At 36.8% G+C, this 20,463-nt stretch overlaps 1 protein-coding gene across 2 annotated transcripts; it reads right to left on the reverse strand.

Annotated features, from left to right (window-relative positions):
- Positions 1-778: 778 nt before the first annotated feature.
- ccm2l (CCM2 like scaffold protein) lies at positions 779-11,534 on the reverse strand. 2 transcript variants are annotated; one of them, XM_056733024.1, is made up of 10 exons: positions 11,467-11,534; positions 9,143-9,307; positions 8,960-9,043; positions 7,684-7,867; positions 6,693-7,300; positions 5,491-5,620; positions 4,828-4,891; positions 3,993-4,143; positions 3,445-3,583; positions 779-1,751 (listed from the first exon to the last, which is right to left on the reverse strand). In XM_056733024.1, the coding sequence occupies exons 1-10, from the start codon at positions 11,494-11,496 to the stop codon at positions 1,486-1,488; spliced, it is 1,821 nt and encodes a 606-aa protein (XP_056589002.1). In that variant the 5' UTR covers positions 11,497-11,534; the 3' UTR covers positions 779-1,485. The 2 variants fall into 2 exon arrangements, with proteins under 2 accessions (XP_056589002.1, XP_056589003.1); XM_056733025.1 differs by lacking the exons at positions 8,960-9,043; positions 9,143-9,307; positions 11,467-11,534 and adding exons at positions 8,346-8,423; positions 8,510-8,554.
- Positions 11,535-20,463: the final 8,929 nt, after the last annotated feature.

A 20,463-nucleotide genomic window follows, 5' to 3' on the forward strand; every position in this document is an offset into this window, starting at 1 on the left:
GTAATTAATTACTAGTTACTCATTACATATTCAATAGTGTAATTAGATTACTGTCCAAATTACTCTGTCCAAAAAGTATTTAGTTACTCATTACTAATTACTTTCTATATCCTACATCAACCTTGATTAGTTAAGTGGTTCAAGGATAGACATGAAACGGCTTATTGAATTCGTTCAAATAAATAATATTATTAACCAAAGTATTACAAATGTGAGAATTATACATTAAAGCACAGATTTTAAAGTAAGACTTTGAATTTTGATGTCAATTACACTATTGCACACGCATATATTTCACAAAGTATTTAGTTTAATCACATCAAAAGTAACTGTAATTAAATTCCAGAAAACATATGAGTAATCCCTTACTTTACTTTTTCAAGGGAAAAGTAATTAAATTACAGTAACTAATTACTTAGTAACTAGTTACACCCAACACTGACGAACACTAATCATGGTTGTAGACAAGTTGGCATTTTGGTGCATTGATTACTTTTGGCAAAACCATCTTTTTGCTACAGTAATTATTTTATTATTATTTTTTGTATATTTTTGTTCCAACTGTGGTAAAACCATGTTTTTGGGGATAAAACCATGGTTAATTTTCTCAAGGGTAGTTAGCAATAGTCATCCCGACAATTTTCTTGTGTAACAACTAGCCCCTGTCTCTTTATAAAGACATTGTAATAGTTAAAATATTGTGTTGTTATTATGAACTACAGCCTACTTGAGCATTAATGATCATTGTTTGAGTAATACCATTATCTGGGTGTGAGAATAGGTTTATCACTTTATTTCACCCTGTTCTTCTCTGTGATCCTGCCCAGTCTTATTACATAACTGTCTTATTACATAGCCTGACATGTGCCTGTGCCATTTTGATAACCCTCAATAACCGCCATAGAGCCCACCAACTGGCACAGATAAGAGGGCAGGGAGGGGAAGGGCACTGCATTGTGGCAAGGTGACAGTGCCTCTGGAAAGAATGCCATGACTGAGTTTTTCATGAGCTATTCTCCCTGCAGACCGGAGCACAAGCAGTACACAGAAGATTATTGTGTAATGGGTGTGAAAATCCTTACTTCTTTTACCCAAACCCTCTTTTTGGTTTTTATATCTTGGTGACCTTTCTTCAAATATTACGAACTCTCTTTATGGATCTCCCTCACTGTGATGGTGCTCTAAATTCATTCACGAGAAACATGAAATAACCAACCCTGCATGCAAATGATATTCAGATAAAGATGCAAAATGGATGCAAATATAATAAACAGCACCTCTGTGGTCAGATAAATTGCATGCACGTATAAATGTTCAACTTTTATAAAAATACATAATAGAGATACAGTAATATATTACACCAAAGTTAGAAGTACATAAGAGAGATAAAACCTGTTTTCAAATATTCTCCAGTCCAGTGCATCAGGTATACAGTAGTTTTACATTAAAACTATGAAAAACAGGAGAGATAATTTTGGTGTTATTTCAAAGGTAATAGTCCTCTTCTTCTATGTCACCATTTCCTTCCTCGAAGCCCAAGGCCTCAATGTCATGTGTGATGTCATCGATTCTGCGATTGAAGTCGTGAGACCAGCCATCATAGCCTCGGACCGCTGTGGCAGATGTGTTGCTCATGCTCCGCTTGATTCGGCCAAAACTATCCGTCAAGATCCCGCCCTCTCGGATCCCAATGTCCTCCAGGAAAGTCTCAAAGACTCCCACATCCTTATCAGGAATAAAGGGTCTCATGCCTGGTCACATGGGAGAGGAAATACGTATAAAATTTCCATTGCTTTATGTTTTCTATAGACTGCACACAATTGTTGGGTTGGAATACTCAAACCTGTTAATAGTTCAATTATAGACACGTACATTTGTTAAATAAATCAATAAAATATTTTTGAAACTAAAATGTTTAAAGTGATAAGTTAACCCAAAAATGAAAATTTTGACTTTTTTTTCTTCCGCAGAACACAAAAGAAGATCTTTTGAAAAATGTTTCTAACTGGGCTCTATTCACTTGCATTTGTCCAGTCCAGTTCAAAATATCTTCTTTTGTGTTCTGCGGAAGAAAGAATGTCATGGAGGGTATGAAATGACAGGAGGGTGAGTAAATGATGACAGAATGATTTAAATACTCACTTAAATACTCAATAAAATTTAAAATGTACCACAAAACATTCTTTTAGTCCCTTTATCCAAACAAATACAGATGCAAGCAAACAAAAATCTCTCTTTTACTATTTATATGCCTTCCAAGTTGTTTATAAGATCTCTAAGACAGATAAACACATTACTTCCACTCAAACAGCTTTTTCCCGTGAGAATGTGGCAGCGTTCATGATAAAGTGGCCTTATTCAGCACCGCAACTCTACTCTAAAAACGGACAATAACAATACTGAATGCTTATTGATTTACCCAACACCAACAGTCTCGCATTGTATGTAAGTATCGAGCTGACTCAGGGTTTTGCCAGCGTGTCAGGTCAGATGAGTGTACAGGCAGCAGAGGTATAAGTAGCTTTGTGAGAGCGTTATGTAATTGTGTCTCAGTTGCATACAATCGCTCTGTGTAACCTGTGTTGCTCTACGTCTGGCCAGCTCACTTCAGAAGCCCATTCACAAAACATATATTAAATACACTGTGAAAACCTATCTGTTATTATTCTTTATTTTGATAATTTAATTAATCATCTTCTAAATATGTATTTGTGACAGCTCTAATAATGTCAATTCACAGTACGCAGTTATTTATAATACCGTTCGTAGAGTTATTTATAGTCTAGGATCATGTTTCTTTTCCTACACGCACTGGTGTTAGTAGCGGGATTTGTAATTCTGTCTTGCTGTGAATGTGTGATGTTGCTAAAACGACTTTTATGACCAGGTGCTCATGAATATTCATTAAGCTACATGTTACTCCAATACCCGTATAATGAGTTAATAAATGATAGACACTGAATACTGAAACTCTGATCGCAATGCCATATCTGAGCAGGTCATGACTTTTAAGCGTTCAGTGAAAGTTTAGTAGAAAGTCATTTACTGAGCACAAAACAAAATAACCCAATGATACAATTATGCCCCAAGAGGGGTAAAAACAGGCACATAACTGCTGAGGGATACTCCACCCAAAAAAAAAAAAACCGGCATGATGTACTGAAATACTGAAAATTTCTGGGACATCATTGGCTACCAAAGGAAAAAATTAAAAGTAAGTCAAATGTGCCCTAGAAATATTTGCTTTCCTAAATTCCTCAAAATGTCAGTTGCTAACATTCTTCCAAATATCTTTCTTTGTGTTCATGAGAACAAAGAAATGTATACAGGTTTGGAACAACTAAATTAAGTTAATGATGACAGAATTTTAATTTCTGGGTGGAGTCTACCTTTAAGAAAGGAAACGAGAGATGCTCTGATGTCTGTTGTGCTTTGTGTTCTCACCAAGCAGTAGAAACTTGCGTGAGTCTCCATAGAGCTCCAGCAGGTCAGTGCAGAACTGCTCTATGGAAGCGCCCAGTCTGTATTCTCTCAGGAACAGAGCAAACTGCTGAATCTCCTGAGGCGTCAGCTTACTCCTCAACTGACCAATAACAACACAGCCGATTTATATAATACCAGGATTGAAAATGGGGGGTTTGGGGTAGGTGTGGAACGTGGCGAGAAAATTTCTCTACTTTAAAATGTAGACATTTTTCATTTTGTATTCATGAACTATAGCCCTCAGCATAATGCACATTTCATAGACAAATTAAGTGTCATTTTTTGCATTTACAAATGCTTTAAAAATATATAGTTTGTCCTTGACTGGAGTCTCCCCAGTTATGCTCGGCCATTGCCACAACCGATTATAACAGAATACATATTTTGTGTTTCATAAGAAAGTTTCATATGTCATTAGGATAATTACATAACACAATTACATTTTAAAACTAACCAATGTACATAACTGTATAAATAACAGTGGTTGGCAGTGCGTGTAAGCATCTTACTATGATCATGTATTCCTGCAGGCTGGCATTAGACGGCTCCGGGTCGCTGTGTGTGGAGGCCAGGCTTCTATGAGAGTCATGACAGGAGAGGGATGAGTTCTCACTGTAGTTCTCACTGTAATACGCCTCAAATGCCTCCTGAGAACCATCACTAGAAGATAATATGACGTTCATTACGACACTTGAGGAATTTGTATTGATATTCAGATTATATCTTAATACACAGTACTGACAGCATAAATGTCCCTACAACCAGACAGATATCACAATAAATGGCCTATTGCGCCATTTTCTAAAGAAAAAAAGAACCGTTAACACTAAACTCTTTAAAATACAAATATGACTTTGAAAATGGCCAGTACCCATTCAGATCGAATGCTTTCTGTCGATGTCATGAATTTGGGTTAGGGCTGTTTGTCCGAATAATGGAAGACGATGTAAGTGCCACAGATATTACTGACAACAGCTGAAAATGCGATAGACCAGATTGAAAATGATTCACCCTCATGTCATTTTAAATCTGTATGACTTTATTTCTTCTGCAGAACACAAAAGAAAATATTTTGAAGAACGTTGGAAACCAAATAACATTGACCCCATTGACTTCTATTGTATATACACGAAATTACAGAGACATTTCTAAAAAAAAAGAATCATATTCAGGTTTTTAAACGACTGTGTGAATTTTAAACGACGAGTGTGAATTGATGACAGAAATATTATTTGTGGGTGAACTATCCCTTTCAGAAATCGCATTAAGAATGTAACAGTTTTTCAGAAATACAGATTTCATGAATCAATGATTTTGAGAATGCACAAACAGAGACATACTCACTATGAACTACAGCAGCTGAAGTCTGTGTCATAGCCATATGTCATATCAGTGAGACAGCTGTCATCTTGGACAAGCATTGATGGCAAAAGAGAGAGATATGTCATGCATTTGAAGAGTCTATTTTAAAAATGAGATAACTTCAAGCAGCAGTTGGGTTGTTTTAGTTAAGTAATACTACCTAAAAAAATACAAGCTAACACAATAAAACACAATAAGAACATGACAAATAAAAAACAAACTCTTCATTTGTGCTTTCAGGCAAAAGAAAACTACAGTAAAACATATCTTGTTGAGCAATTACATTTATAAAATCAGTAGAAGGCCATTCTTTTAGACAAAGATTATATTTGTGTCAGTTCAGGCATAGTCAAAATAGATAATCGATGAACACTAGATTGAATCAACGATTTAAAGTAGTTTTGTCCTCTCTTATAAAAGCTAATAAATCTTTTTTTTATCTCACAACTTCGCATATTTAGCCTAACGTTGGTTAATTTTTCCCTTCAGCATTATTTGTTCTCTGTGGTTCATGATTCAGAACAGACCTGCAACCTATTTCTTGGTAGTGACCCAGCATGTGTAAGCCACAGAGTTTATGTTTTTAATGGCCATCCCACTCTGAGTTCTAATTGGCTTCTAAATGTCAATGGAGATGTCACTCACTCCTTTGCAGCCAATAGCGGTCAGGCATGGTGTAATGGTATCCCGCCCTGTCGACGCACTCGATGGTCTGATGTCCATAGATGATCTGAAACATTTGACAAATGAGGGCGCAGTATTCCTCTGCAGCGTCCTGTAGGAGTGTTTGTGTGTTTTAAAAAAAAGGGAAAAAAAAGATTATACAACACACATTCACCTTTCTGCTTTTCTTTCTCTTACACACAAATTTCACTCTCATAAAAGCAACCAGACTGAAATGTGGGTCAACACAATCCCTTCCATATTATGGCCTGCAGGCAGACATACACACATGTGCAGCGATCACTGACACAGCATGCTGTTATATAAGCCAGGATGTTACATCACTGGGGAGTCTGCTCCGAGAGCTGTTCACATCACAACTGACACATCTCATCTCATCATTGTGGTGAACACAGGGGGCGGAGCTACAGCTCACCTTGAGGCATTTTTATGATGCTCTCTGACCAAACTGGAATCTCCACAGCCTGATTCCTTAACACTTCCCAGCCAAATGTTCATTAAGTTATACAATAGTGACTATATGATCAAATAGCACTATAAAAAATGTATGCAATAACTGACGGTGAAAATATTTGTCTTTCCAACCAACCAATCACATTAATGCTTTGTTACCCGTCTCTGCTAGTCACATCAATGAATAATAATGACAAAACATTTTACCCAAATTAATTACTTTAACAATAATCCCTTCATCCATCCATCCATCCTTCTACTCATATCCATCTATTTGTCATTCACTCACTCTTCCATCCATCCATCCATCCATCAAACACATGACTTTCATCCATATATCCATCCATCCCTCCCTCCACCCATCCATCCCTCCATCCCTTCATTCATTCACTGATTGTCTCATCCATCCATCCATCTACGCCTATCTGTCTATTTGTCATTCACTCATTCTTCCATCCATCCGTCTTTCCATACCTCTTCTCATTCTTTCTCCAACATATTTCAATGGCCTAGTAGCGCATCCATCCATCCATCCACCCACCCACCAATATATCACATTTATCCTTCCATCAATTCATTCACTTATTCATTCATCCATATATCAATTCACTTCACTAATGTCTACTTCTATCCATCCATCCATGCACACATTCATTCACATTATTGGATTTAGGACAACCCTATTCATTATTACTATAAACCCTTCTCACCCTGTTCTCCACAGCCAGTATAATCAGGTTGCAATAAGCATCAGGGCATGGCATGGGTTCTAATGGGTTATGGTTCCTCCTCTCCCAGCTCCCGTATGACCTCCCCCTCTCCCAGCTCCCTGTGCAAGCCTGCCTGCGTTCCCAGCTTCCGCCCGGAGTGTGTCTCTTCTCCCAGCTGCCACCCGGTTTAGCTCCGGGCCAATGCCTCTTCTCCCAGCTCCCTCCTACAACCACTCCACCTCCACGCCGCTCCCAGCTCCCGCCTACAGGCCGCCTGTCCCAGCTCCCACTAATCGGCCGTTTCTCCCAGCTCCCTCCACAAGGCTTCCGAGTCTGCCTGCGCTCCCAGCTCCCGCTCACACGTTTCTTCTCCAGGCTCCCGCCGTCCCCACTGCTTCCTCCAGTTCCACCTCCTCCTCCCACACTGCCCTGTTTGGGCTCATTGCGAGAGGATAGCTTCCAGTCTACACCACAGATGGTGTGCCGGCGCTCCATAGTGCCTCCTGCAGGTCTGGGATCAGTATTGCTTATAGTTTGTCTGCGGCTCTCAAGACCGGTAGGTCTATTTTCTAGGCTGTCACCTGCTAGCACAGTGTCCACATTAAGACCTGAGAAGAGAAACGTTTAATTCAAAACTACACACACAGATTGTAGTGGGTACTATGACCTAAATGCTGTATTTAACATGAAGTAACAATGAACAATACATTTACATCATTTATAAATCTTAGTTCGTGTTCATTTTAGTGTTTACTAATACATGTTTAAAATCAAATGTTGTGTCTGTTAAAATTAGTTAATGCACCATGAACTAACATGAACAATTGTATTGGCATTAACTAACATAAACAATTCTTAATACATGCTGAAAAACGACATTACTCAAGTGTAGTTCATCTTGGTTAATGCATTTACTAATGTTAACAACAAAAACAACTTTATTGTAAAGTATCACCAATAAAAGAGCATTTTGATTCTGGTTTCTACAGACCAGTTTTGAGCACTACAAGGTGCAGTGCATCATCCCGCAGGTAAGAGGCAGCAGCGATCTCATGTGTGGGGATTCTCAACAGCAGTTTTTCATTGTCCCTCCAGGTAAGCAGCAGGCAGCGGGCAGACAGACTGAGAATGCAGTCCTGCTCTACACTGGTCTTCATAGGCAAAACTCTCAGCTTCTACAGAAATAATAAAAAAAAACTTTCTAAATCAAGTGTAAATTACAACAACAGATTAGATTTTTTGCAAGAACAAAATTTTGCACACTGTAAAAATATAACAGGAAATGGTAGTGGTAATTTTAGCAGAAAAGCACTGCCTGTGGAACACTTGGGGTCGTTTACGAATGAAAGTGCCCTGCTCCCTCTGAAGGGAGGAGCTCTTAAAGTAAGGTCTTTAGGGAATTACTCTCTCGTGTGCGTTTGGAACCCCCTTGGCGAAGGAACTGATCAAATGTTACCATGACAAAACAACACAAGTCCTGTTGCAAAAACACATTGTCAAATATTGTCCAATTGCTTTTGGTGTTTAAAAAACTCAACATGAATAAACAAATTAAACTAAACATGCTGTCCTACTAACAAAACTGGCATAATCTTAAATCATATTTTCTTATCACTAATGAAAAATAAAGACAAATTAAATTATTCTGCTTACATTAGTATGGAAAGTCGAAATCCCAGAACATATTTGCTTTAAAATCCATTACAAGAACTTGTAAACCAAGATCACAATCTAAAAAACAAAAATCACTTCCTTGAAATGACCATTACCAGTGCAAACCATTACCAACAGACCTCTGAAGGGATTGAGGTGTTTACTTTTGTTTGGAATGCCTCTACAAATATCGCCCCCTTCCCCAAATGCACTTTTTGGAATCTGCTTTTGGTTTATTAAAGCCTCCATCTGTAAACTTTAAATAAATATACAGTATAAACCAAACGGAGCAAGACTGAAAACAGTAAGCTTAAATAATGATTAACAAGTTGATCTGTCTCTAGTATTTTGGGGGAAATGACTCAGTTTGAGGTCATTTGACATCAGCCCACATGAAGGTAAAGTAACATGCAATTTTAAGTTTCAAGTGGAGATGTGACAGACAGGCAAGCGTTATTGAAAGATATTGAAGTATATCTGTAAGTATTCAACTGCTGTATCACTAACAAAAGACCAACTTTTACCACTAGTCTACCCTCAAAATATAAATATATACATTATGGCCTTGACAAATCAGAGTTATGGGCTGAGATTGTTGTGTAAGCTGCTCTCACCCTGGCTGTGTCCAGAAGCTGCAGCAGCTCATCTCTGCTAGATGGGTTTAAAGAACATGACACCCATGTCAGGTGTCCCAGGAACTGTTGGTGACATTCACAACAGTCAAATTTGCTAAAATACATAGCCTACAGACTCTGTCAATCTTGAATCACATTTTTGTAAATATACATTTGGGTAACCTTGACTTCCTTCTCCACGTAGTCATAGATGAGTCTCTCCGGATGGATAAGGTAGTCAGGTGGGTAGAGAGGGACAGTGTGCAGAGGTCTACGATACAAACTGCCTTTGTCTGTCTGTCGCCGACTGGATTTAGAGAACACACGCTTTATTGGTGACACAAAGCCCTAATAGAAAAAAGAGAGAAACATTAATAGATCTTTTTAGTTTTGCGACCAATGCCATTTTGGATATATTGAAAAAAAGGATTAGAAAAAAAATGACATTATAAATAATATTTCTTGGTTGAATCTGTATTGCATTCTGCCTTAGAAATCTCTTAATACATTCTTTGGCGTGATTTGTGAAAGCCTGTTTAAATCTGCTGTTATGATGATGTCATTCAAATGCAGCCTGCAGCTCAAACTGTGACATCATCATCAGCGAGACAGCTGTTAGACACAGAAGATAGATTAGAGACCAGATGCCTCCTGACAACCTTACATGTGTATTCATGCATTTTTGTCCTTGTATAATCACACACATGAAAATATACGCTTCAGTAATTTACAATGTGGATCTAAAGAGGGAACACGCAACCAGCGTTTGTAAATCTGTGTAATGTGTATAAATCAATCACATGTTTCAGACACATCAATGATGGAATGTGTGTACTCATTTCAGATGTGAACTATAATGGCACTTATCGATCATCCTGACAGCTTCCAGGGTGTCTGTCCAAATTCATTAAATTCACAAGGAAAATCCGAATAATGAATCAACCTTGTCGCATAATTCCATCATTAAACCCAAACAATAACTCCAATACCACGTTCAGTTACAGTCCTTTCACCTCATCAGTAATACATAATATTTGAAAATAATATGATGCAAAAATTTGCTTCTCAGGATGGTATTTCCCATAGCCTTGTTAGCCCTGTGAGATATATTTTTTATAAATTGCCTTCAATAAAAAGCATCAGCGTATATTTTCCTATAAAACACTCTTCCCCAATTACACAACAACATGTGGAAAAAGTCATATATTTTGTTAAAAAAAAGTTTATATCACACAAAACTCACACAAAACTTTTCAGCTATGCGATTTTGTGAATTAGCACATTCTTATCTGCATTTAATCATGAAAATAATCTAAAATATAAATTCACTTGATAGTTTTGCCGTCAACTACTTAAAATAATCAATACTTGTTCTCCAAAAATAATAAGTGTTTGTTGTGACATATCATATTTTGTGTGTCAAGAGAAATGTCACTGAAGTTACCCACAAAGAAAACCCTTCTCAAAAAGGAGTGATTTGTCCCAGTCTCATATAGTTGGTATATTATGATGTCATTTCCTTTAAAAACGCATGGATAATAGGTTTGTCCTCTCTATTTTCCTGAAGATTGGTCTTAATGACAAAACTGTGTTAATTGTGTTACAGAAATATTATGGCAGCGAACTAACAAGAATTTTTTACTTAAACTTATTGGGGCATTATGGTCAATATTCCAGGACATTACGGTCATGCTTCTGTTTTGGTCTGTTTTTCACATCTTTACATTTCTTTATGTTTTCAAACGACAGGTGTACATTTGTCATGAGACATTCAGGGGCCAATGTAGTAAAGCACACAGGCATATTTTTGCTTCTTATATGATGAAATTTTCAAGGCCCTGATACCGTATAGCTGCATAAGAACCCAGCAGCAGACAAATATCATATCTCTTGAGTGTAAGCTTGTATTTGTCCTGCCACCAGAAAGCTTCTGTCCCCTGAGAAGATCTACCAGTCTTTGAATGCGTAGTTTGGCTAAGCATGGCAATCTTTGAAAATACAGTCTCAAGAGATTTGTACCCTATTGGGTAGTACTACAAACATTAGGATATCTTCCATCAAAATAACAAACACCACACCAGTAAATAAGACCAAGATCAATTTAAAACATTTGAATTTTAAAACATAGTTACACAGGGCTATGTCATTCAAATAGCATTTACAAGAAGATCATGCAGCAACAAACGGTAGGCCTGTTTTCATAGATGTATAATATACCTTCCCTGTCAGTGTTGTTACATTTATAATAACACATATGCGTCAACAAACAGATCTGATTGACACACAAAGTATGCACTTGGGCATTTTGGCAGTTCTGTTGCAATGTACATACACAAACATAACAGTATATGAATGTAAACTGAAGAAGTCACCTGATCAGGTTCATAAAAAAAGTGCCGCATACTGTATAACAAACAAACAAACACACAGCCAAAATACTCAATTGTGCTCAAATACCGTAAAAAAAGTCCAGCTAGTTTTGGTGTATGTGACGGATATGAACTTACCTTCTTGACTCGCTTGAGCTCATAGTCCATATTGAGCAGCCTGGTGCTGGCCTGTGTGTGTCTCTCTGTAGGACAGGCCCAATCTCTTCACAGCCCCTGGAGCCAGCAGGACTACTCAGGAAACACACTTCCTGCTGGACAGGAAACTCCACCACAGAGCCGAAAATCCCCAGCACCTTCAATCTCATAGTACTGATAACATACACACAGCCACGATACTCACACAGTTTATAAAGTGAACAAACACAGACACAAACTCCCCTGTTGATAAGAGGAACTAATGGCACTCGTTGACACAGAAGCCTAAAACAGGTGAGCTACTTAAACCACACCGGCATGGCTGATAAAACAAACACAACACTTCTTGAAAAAAATGTCGTGTTTAAAAACACAATCCCTGCTTTCCAATTCGCCAACTTAAAGCACTAATAGTGGGTACTGTTTTGTGTTGGAATACCCAGTAATCATTCTGTGTTTTGTTGGAACATGGAGGGGTCTTTCTCACTCAATATCACTGACGTCTCAGAAACGCAGAATGATTTTGGCCACTTTTGTTCCCCATACTGCCGAGTTATACATTTATCATCCTCCCATACTCAATTATATGTTTTCTTTATCATATCACTCATTATGAGTTTTGACTGACTCTGTCATATTTAAAAGTCTATAGATTAGTTGAATGTCTGCTGTGCCTGAATCCTGTCGCTGACTGTTTATTGTATTTGTTCATGAGGACTGATTCTGCAGATTTATTGAGGTGTCTTCACTTCTGTTGTAGATCAAACACACATCAGATTTCTTTACGATACACAACCAGAACAACACAACCATAATCATAATGTACAGTAGATGATTCTCACTTGTGTGTATCTTCATGTTTATTTGTGTCTATTTTTCAGACTTTTGTGTATTTATCTGCAGTAGTGACAGTGTTTGAATAATCTTAAAGTGAAAATGACATTATTCTGATTGTAGATGCACGAATAAAATAGGCTGTTTTGAGTAAATCATCAAAAGAGTAGTTTGATAGTTGTAGAATGGGAGAATAAAAAGAGATTGAAGGAGTCTAGAATGATCACACAGTTGTGTCATTTAACACAGAGACACTGAAATATATCTACACACATGTACAATAAAACACAGTACTCTTCATCCATGTCATCTGTTGTTTGTGTGTTGTGTTTACTCCCTACTTCACTGATGTGACCCAGCTGGGATTCTGTAAGCAGTTTAAAAGCTTTATGTTTTGGGAAAAGTTGATTGACGTCACTGAATTTCCCAGTTGAATGAATGACGGGCTGCTGCAGATGAGTGATGGTGACTGTAAACTATCAGCGTGATGAGAAAACACAGTTACTTACATTTATATCAAACTGAAACTGTATTTGTTGCCAGAGAAGAAAACAATAAAACAGAAATGTGCCAGAGATGAACTAGCGAAGAGGAAAAAACCTCCAAAGAATACATGAATATATCAAATCTCAGTCAGTTTATACTTTGGTTTGCTGGATAATGTTTATCTAATTCCGAGAGTTAGAGCTTGTGTCGTGATACACAGAAACGTCAATAAACTGCTTAAACAAAAACATTTTTGTATGTTTTGTATTAGTTGTTAAATCAATATTTGAGAGAAAGAACCCTACAGCTGATTTTAGTTGGATTTATTACGTCATCGCACCTGAACTCTATATATAAATATCAGCTTGTATCACCAGCAGGTGTCTCTGTGAGATCAGATCATCCCCAGCTGATAGCCACGTGAGTTTGAGTAGGTCACATGCTCATATTTACTTTCAACAGCCATAAAAATACTGCCAGGAAAAAAATAAATGAAAGACATTTTCTTTTCCAACTTTACCAAATATAATTTTTGATATTTTTCCGTCATGAAATGTTTGGAAAGAAGTCAACACATTTATTAGTGAAAATATCCAGAAAGGTATATACATTTTAAGGTGATATTATAATTTGGATTGTACTGTTATTTTGTTGTCAATTACATGGATGCCATTTCACCTTCACTAAATAAGAAAGCAACTAAAGAAATTGCTGTTAAATCTTCGTATTATAATGTATAATTTAATTTCTAACCGTCGAGTTTGAATTTTTCCATTTTCTTTCATTTTATTTTAATATTATTCATTCCATTTCTTATATCTGGTATTTTGATGACGTAACTGTGAACATAATGTTGAAGCTTTACGCATTATATGAAAACATGTCATGCTTATTTACATATTGTTTGTATGTAAGCATATTATCTTTATATTGTTCTATTGACGTTCAATAAAACACATAAAATATATATTTTTTTAGGTGTTTGCGCAGTTTAAATGTGGAACACATTTATTCATTTTATTTACATTTTGTTTAGTGACAGGATTACGTTTATTACCATAGACTGTGTTTATTTATATAATAATAAAATCAGTACATTAATAAACACACATACTGTCGACATTAGTTTAGAGAGCACACAGTGCACACATTACAGATGACATAATGAAGACTAATGTGTTTTATTCTACATGTGAAAAGATTACAGACAATGTTTGGTAATATATGTAAATAACAAAACATGCACATTCTAGACTTTTATCTTCAGGGTTTCTCCAGTCGTTCTTTTTAGAAAATCTCTTTTCGACAGTCCACACTAATAACTATCAAATCTGTTTATCATGTGTTCTATAGAGATGCTTAATACATTATTTTAGTCATGCCTCTAAAATCACAAATGTCATTTTCATTTAAATCTAACAAACACACTTACAACTACAGATACACAACTGGAGACAGTTCAATAGACAAGAAGATACACACAATATGAGTATCACACAGCTGTTAAGGAGAAGTTAATTCTGTCATCATTTACTCGCCCTCTTGTCATTCCAAACCTGCATGTCTTTCTTTCTTCTGCAGAACACAAAAGAAGATATTTTGAAGAATGTTGTTGACAGCCCCCCATTATCTTGCATTAGTTACAATAGAAATGAATGGGGGGCAGAGCTGTTCTGATGATACATGACAGATGTGATGATGATGACACCTGATAGATGTGATGATGATGATGGTACCGCATATATGTGATGATGATGATACCTGATGGATGTGACGATGTTGATACCTGATAGATGTAATGATGATGAAACCTGATAGATGTGATGATGTTTATGATACCTGATAGATGTGATGATGATACCTGATTGATGTTATGATGATACCTGATAAATGTGATGATGATGACGATATCTGATCGATGCGATGATGATGATCACAAATCAGTTATATCTTCACATTTCAGTTGTTTTTGAATTTATGATGTTTAATACAATAAATACTTAAATAACATCTATATGGAGAAAGTTAACAGTAGGAGTGTGATGACTTTCCTTAAATGTACTTTAGTTTAACTCCTCTTCACTTCAAAAGCAATAAATGACCAACGTTTTTCTCTGTGATCAGAATACAGAAGTGCGTGCATAAAATAACACCTGATTCACCTTGTATAGCTGTTCACTGTGGTTATGTCATCATGTTGTGTTTAAACAGTAGCTTTTTATTTTAAATGATTATAACATCATGTGTTTTAAAGATATCACATGACGCTACAGGGATTCATTTTGTGTTGTCTGTATCTGCTTTTTTGACTCTCAACGTGACACTTCATGTGCATTTTATCAGCAAACACCTTCAGCCAAAAATGTTCATTCCTGTTCTGCTTAAAAACAGCCCTATTGAAAAAAAAGCATATACTGGGTTAGCTATGTTGTGATGCTGGTTTGTGCTGCTTTAATCTGGTCATGTGCTGGTCTTGAGCTGGTTTAAACTGGTGAGCACATGATCAGCGTAAACCAGCTAAAGATCAGCACATGAACCATCTTAAACCATCACATGACCAGTTTAAACCAACACATGAACCAGTTGAAACCAGCACATGACCAGATTAAACCAGTACATGAACCATTTTAAACCAGCATACGACCAGTTAAAACCAACACATGAACCAGTTGAAACCAGTACATGACCAGATTAAACCATCACATGATTATCTTAAACCAGCATCAAAACACATCTATCCCATTATATGCTGTTTTTTTCAACAGGGAGTGTCACTCTAAAAGCTCTATTGACAGAGATGAGCCACAGATCCTGAGGTTAAACCATAATGGATGAAACTAATAACAAGATAATGCGTAAAATGAACAAACACTGATGAAAAATGCATGAAATTCAAACACACAAACCGTGGTTTTTAACAATAGTAATAGAAAAGATGGTTTATATTTCCAGTATCTGCTTTATTCTTCTTCATGTTCAGTTCATTGTTATGTTTTTTAAACATTATGTTTTTAGGTCAGTTCAGTGAGTTTAGACAGTAATTACTCATTTATCAGTGTCACATTTGTTAAAATTACATTTGATGATCGTATTGAAACTGTATTTCTGTAGAATGTCTGTGTCATATAAAAGTGTCTCAGTCTTTATCAAAGTGCTCATGTCGTTCATAATAAAATACGTCAAATTCTTTTCAATTCTATTTCGCACTTCATGGTGTATTTTTGAGATGAGCTAACAGTATAAGTCTTTGATATTCTACAATATGATGATTCAACATCATTCTTCAAGATCAACAAAACATGTGCGGTTTCATCTGCACTACACAGAGAGGATGATGTTTAATGCATTTTGAGGTTTTGGGTCATTAAGTGACTCCATTGCTCTCCATCTGATGTGACGTTTGAGTTCATTCAGACTATAAAAGACCCACCAACAGCCCATAAAAACATCTGCATTACAACCTGACTCCAAGGTACATCATCGTCACATCTGTCGGTCTGATTTGTAGATTGGATATTCATTCATCTCTATTTCTATTGTGTTGATAAGATCATGCATGAAATCAAGTCAAATGTAATTGTTTATTGTGTGTTTTATTTCAGCTCCTCTTCTGACACAACGATCTTCATCCGAAGTTCTCATTCATTTATGAGCATCATCATCATCTGAACAACATCTTAGCAACCATGGATCTGAAGCCACAATCTGACTCCAGGTAAAATCATCACATCTGTCTGTGTTTTAATCTCTAGTATGTCTCTGATAGTTTGTGCATGAAATGCATGTGAAAGACGTGATTCTTGAAAATGTTCTTTGTCTTTGACTGATTGAAAGTGTTTATAAATAAGGTGACTGGTGATATTAGTAATCTGATGAAATATGCAGATGATATGGCATTGGTGGGATGTGTGAAGGATGTTCAATGACTAGAAAGTAATTTTAAGTTTCTCCTTTTTTTGTGGTTTGGAGAAAGGATAGCTCCCTGAAAACCTGAAAAAGTGATAAAACAAGAGATTGAGCAGGTGAGATCTTGTCAATACTTTGGCATAGACGATCATTCTCAATTCATCTTTTATAAATATTCAGACGGGCTTTTCGTTTTGTTGCTGAAATTGATGAGTTTTGATGTTTTAGCAAAGAAAGAATTTTTGATGAAAAACACCAGATAGAAAAATACTTTTATCCCAACTGCAGTTACTTTCTTACACAGATTTTTATGAGGAATCTTAAACTTTGGACTTTTACAGTTTTTGTATCTTATATTGTTATGTTTTTTTTATCCTCATCCCAAATCTGTAATCAACTACACATATTGTGTGTAAACATCAGTCACACATCAATGTGTATTGTGTTTGTTAAACATGTTTCTTTAAAGAGTCAAACTCACGACACGTTTGTTATTATTTCAGTGACGACTCTCAACAGTTTTACATCATGATAGAACACAACATCACCTACAACCAGTCACATCTGTCTGATGATTCACATCAAAATATGAGTTTTCGGGAAAAACAGTTATTTGCTCGTTCACTATTTATCTGGATTCTTTCAGTGGTTGAGATTCCGATCATGATTTTAACTCTGTACGCGTTGTGTAGTCTCATCAAGTCTCATCGAACTGCTTCAGTTTTTGTGATTCAGTTGATTCTTTCAGATCTCATACAGATGATTTGTCTCATATTAATTACATGGGATCGGAGGCATATGTTGAGGCATGCACATGATTATTCTGTGATTGTGGGTGTGTATTTTATGGCATTTGTGGCGTTTGAAAGATATCTTTTGGTATCTCATCCTATCTGGCACAAAACTCACCAGACACTAAAATCCTCCTGTCTGATTTCTCTCATCATCTGGTTTCTGCCTCTGATCTTTGGAACAATAAGACAACATGAACTGTATTTTGATTTTCTCTGGTGGTCTTTAGCGTGTTTGATCCCCTATCCAGTGATCATTCTGTGTTTTGTTGGAACATGGAGGGGTCTTTCTCACACAATATCAATGAAGTCTCAAAATCTCAGAATGATTTTGGGCACTTTGTTCCTCGTGCTGTTGAGTTACACGTTTATTATCCTCCCGTACACAATTGTGTGTTTGGTTTATCATATCACTGATGGTAAGATTTGGCAGAGTTTTTCATTTGTAAAAGTCTATGGATTTTTTGATTGTCTGCTGTTTCTGAATCCTCTCGCTGACTGTTTATTGTATTTGTTCATGAGGACTGATGCTGCTGATTTATTGCCGTCTCTTCGCTGCTGTCTTAGATCAGACACACATCAGATTTCAGTACGATACACAACCAGAACAACACAACCATCATCATAATGTGCAGTAGACTCACAGCTTTGTCAAGTGTTTTCATGTGATTCTCACTTGTCTGTGTATCTTTATGCATACTTGACTGTCTTTTGTGTATTTATCTGTAGTAGTAAGTGTTTGATGCATGATTCAAATTCTGTATTAAGCAACTCTATAACAACACAACATCACTGACGTAGTTTGATAAGTTGAAATGTAGAAAAGAAGAAACTGATTTTAGGAGCCTAGAATAAACACAGTTATTTAACAAAGAGACACTGAAGTATATGACTGTATGAAATCTAAACATGTACAATAAAACACTGTGCACTTCATGTCATGTTGTGTGTGTGTTGTTTACTTGCCACTGATGTGACCCTGTTAGGGGCTCCAGGACTTTCTCAGTGTTGGGAGTTTAACAGCTTCTGGTAAACATGTGTTGATGTCACTGAATGTCTCATTTAAATGAATGACGACTGTAAACTATCAGAGATCTTGACATATCATAGAGATACTGTATGGACACACAGTCTGAGATCATTTGCAAAGGCTCTTTTCATTGATTCTGGGGAATCAATGGGGGAATTCTTTTTTAATTTAAAGTGTTTGGTAATCAGAGATTGTAAACATTTAACTAAGCTAGGAGCTAAACTACTTTCGCTTTCATCACAGTCTTACAGCTGGTAATAAGAAGTCAGCTTCACACATTCTAAGATAACCAACCTGTCAAATAACAGCTTCCATGACTTTAACATTGGCTCTGAAAGCTGTTCTGTGTAATACACTGATATTGTGTGTGTGTGTGTGTGTTTCACCTCTTAACAGAAGTGAGTGGAGTAGCCAAAATCTTTACTCAAGTAAAAGTACAAGTAACTAGAGAAATTGTTACTCAAGTAAAAGTAAATGTCCGTTTTAAAAAAATTCCTCTTGCACTTGACCCCAGTACCATATGACATCACATTTCAACAGCTCGTTGAGAGGTCGAATGACATCTGAGAGATGAGGAACATACCTGCCAAGGTAGTGAATCATTCCCAGCATTCTCCTCAGGACAGAGATGTTCTGTGGATTTCTAGGTGTGTAATAGCTTCGATTCGGGCTATATCAGGCCGTATGCCCTCCTTGTCTATGACATGTCCTAAATACTTGAGTTGTTACTGTCGCAGTAGACATTTTTCCCGATTCAGCTGCAGACCTGCCCGTTCAAGGACTGTCAGAGCCCTCTGGAATCGCTGCTCACGTTCCTCAGGAGTGTTGTCATAAATTAAAATATCGTCAATTCTAATCTGCCCCATCTTCTTTGGAACGGCCACCATAGTGCTACAGCATTCAGTAGGCTCTGTGATTTCTCGGATGACACCGCATTTATCAATTCTCTCTAGCGTTGCTTTGACTTATACCTGAGCAAAGACACAGACACTCGTCATGCAGTGTGCACAATGTAGGGTACTGCATTCTCTTTCAAGATGATTTTGATAGGTTTGATCTTTACTAAACCTAATTCAGGAGAGGAAATGGGTTAAAGGTCTTCCAGCCTCTTTACTAAGCCCATTGCACTGGCTGCATCATGCCCAAGAAGATTGTTTACTTGGGGACCAGTCAAAATAAATTGCTTCAAAACTTGATTCTCGTAACATTTCGACTTTATACTCGAAATCTTGGATTTTTTGTATTTTTAACGTGGCACTAAAACGCCGTCGTAAAAATCAAACAATGAAATCATAAAATCGATTCTGTAACAGTCTTTGAACCAGTGCAAAGAATATACTATGTGGGAGATATGACCAAATTCACGGGTGCCGGTCAAAAAAGTCTGCCAGGCGCATTTTGGACCATCTGAAGTCGATTTATATTGAATATGAAATTAGTAACTAGTAATTAAATACGTTTTCAGAGTAGCTTACCCAACATTGGTTCTGAACTCTATGGGGAAACTCACTTGATTCCTCTTATAGCGACGCAACTTGGTGGGTGTTATCCTGGAAAATTCTCTGCGTGAGAAATACAAGGTGTGGCGTTTGAACATGTTAACAGGCGTGTGTCTCGACTTGAGAGCCCTGCAAAAGTGAATGGGTGAAGAGTTTGGTCCATTTGACTTTGAAGTGACATATATTCCTGAAGACAGTTTTCCTATAGCTCAGTGGTGAGAGCATTGCGTTAACATCGCAAGGTTGTGGGTTCGATCCCAAGGGATTGCAAATACCTATGTAAAATGTATAGGATAAAAGCAATGTAAGTCACTTTGGATAAAAGCGTCTGCCAAATGCCTAAATGTAAATGTATATTATATTCATGTTGCTTGGTTTAGCGGATGCACATAGTCAAAGTTCATATGACTTAACATGCAGAGAAGTGATGTTT

Source organism: Triplophysa dalaica, chromosome 20 (assembly GCF_015846415.1).
Source record: "Triplophysa dalaica isolate WHDGS20190420 chromosome 20, ASM1584641v1, whole genome shotgun sequence".
NCBI classification, from domain to species: domain Eukaryota; kingdom Metazoa; phylum Chordata; class Actinopteri; order Cypriniformes; family Nemacheilidae; genus Triplophysa; species Triplophysa dalaica.

Bases quoted from the DNA above. Each gene is read 5' to 3' on its own strand.
- ccm2l (XM_056733024.1), bottom strand. From the start codon at position 11,496: ATGGACTATGAGCTCAAGCGAGTCAAGAAG. The intron at 9,044-9,142 runs GTTACCCAAATG...TGTCACCAACAG, and splicing joins ACGTGGAGAAGGAAGTCAAG to TTCCTGGGACACCTGACATG. The intron at 4,892-5,490 runs GTGAGTGACATC...TGCTTGTCCAAG, and splicing joins CCGCTATTGGCTGCAAAGGA to ATGACAGCTGTCTCACTGAT.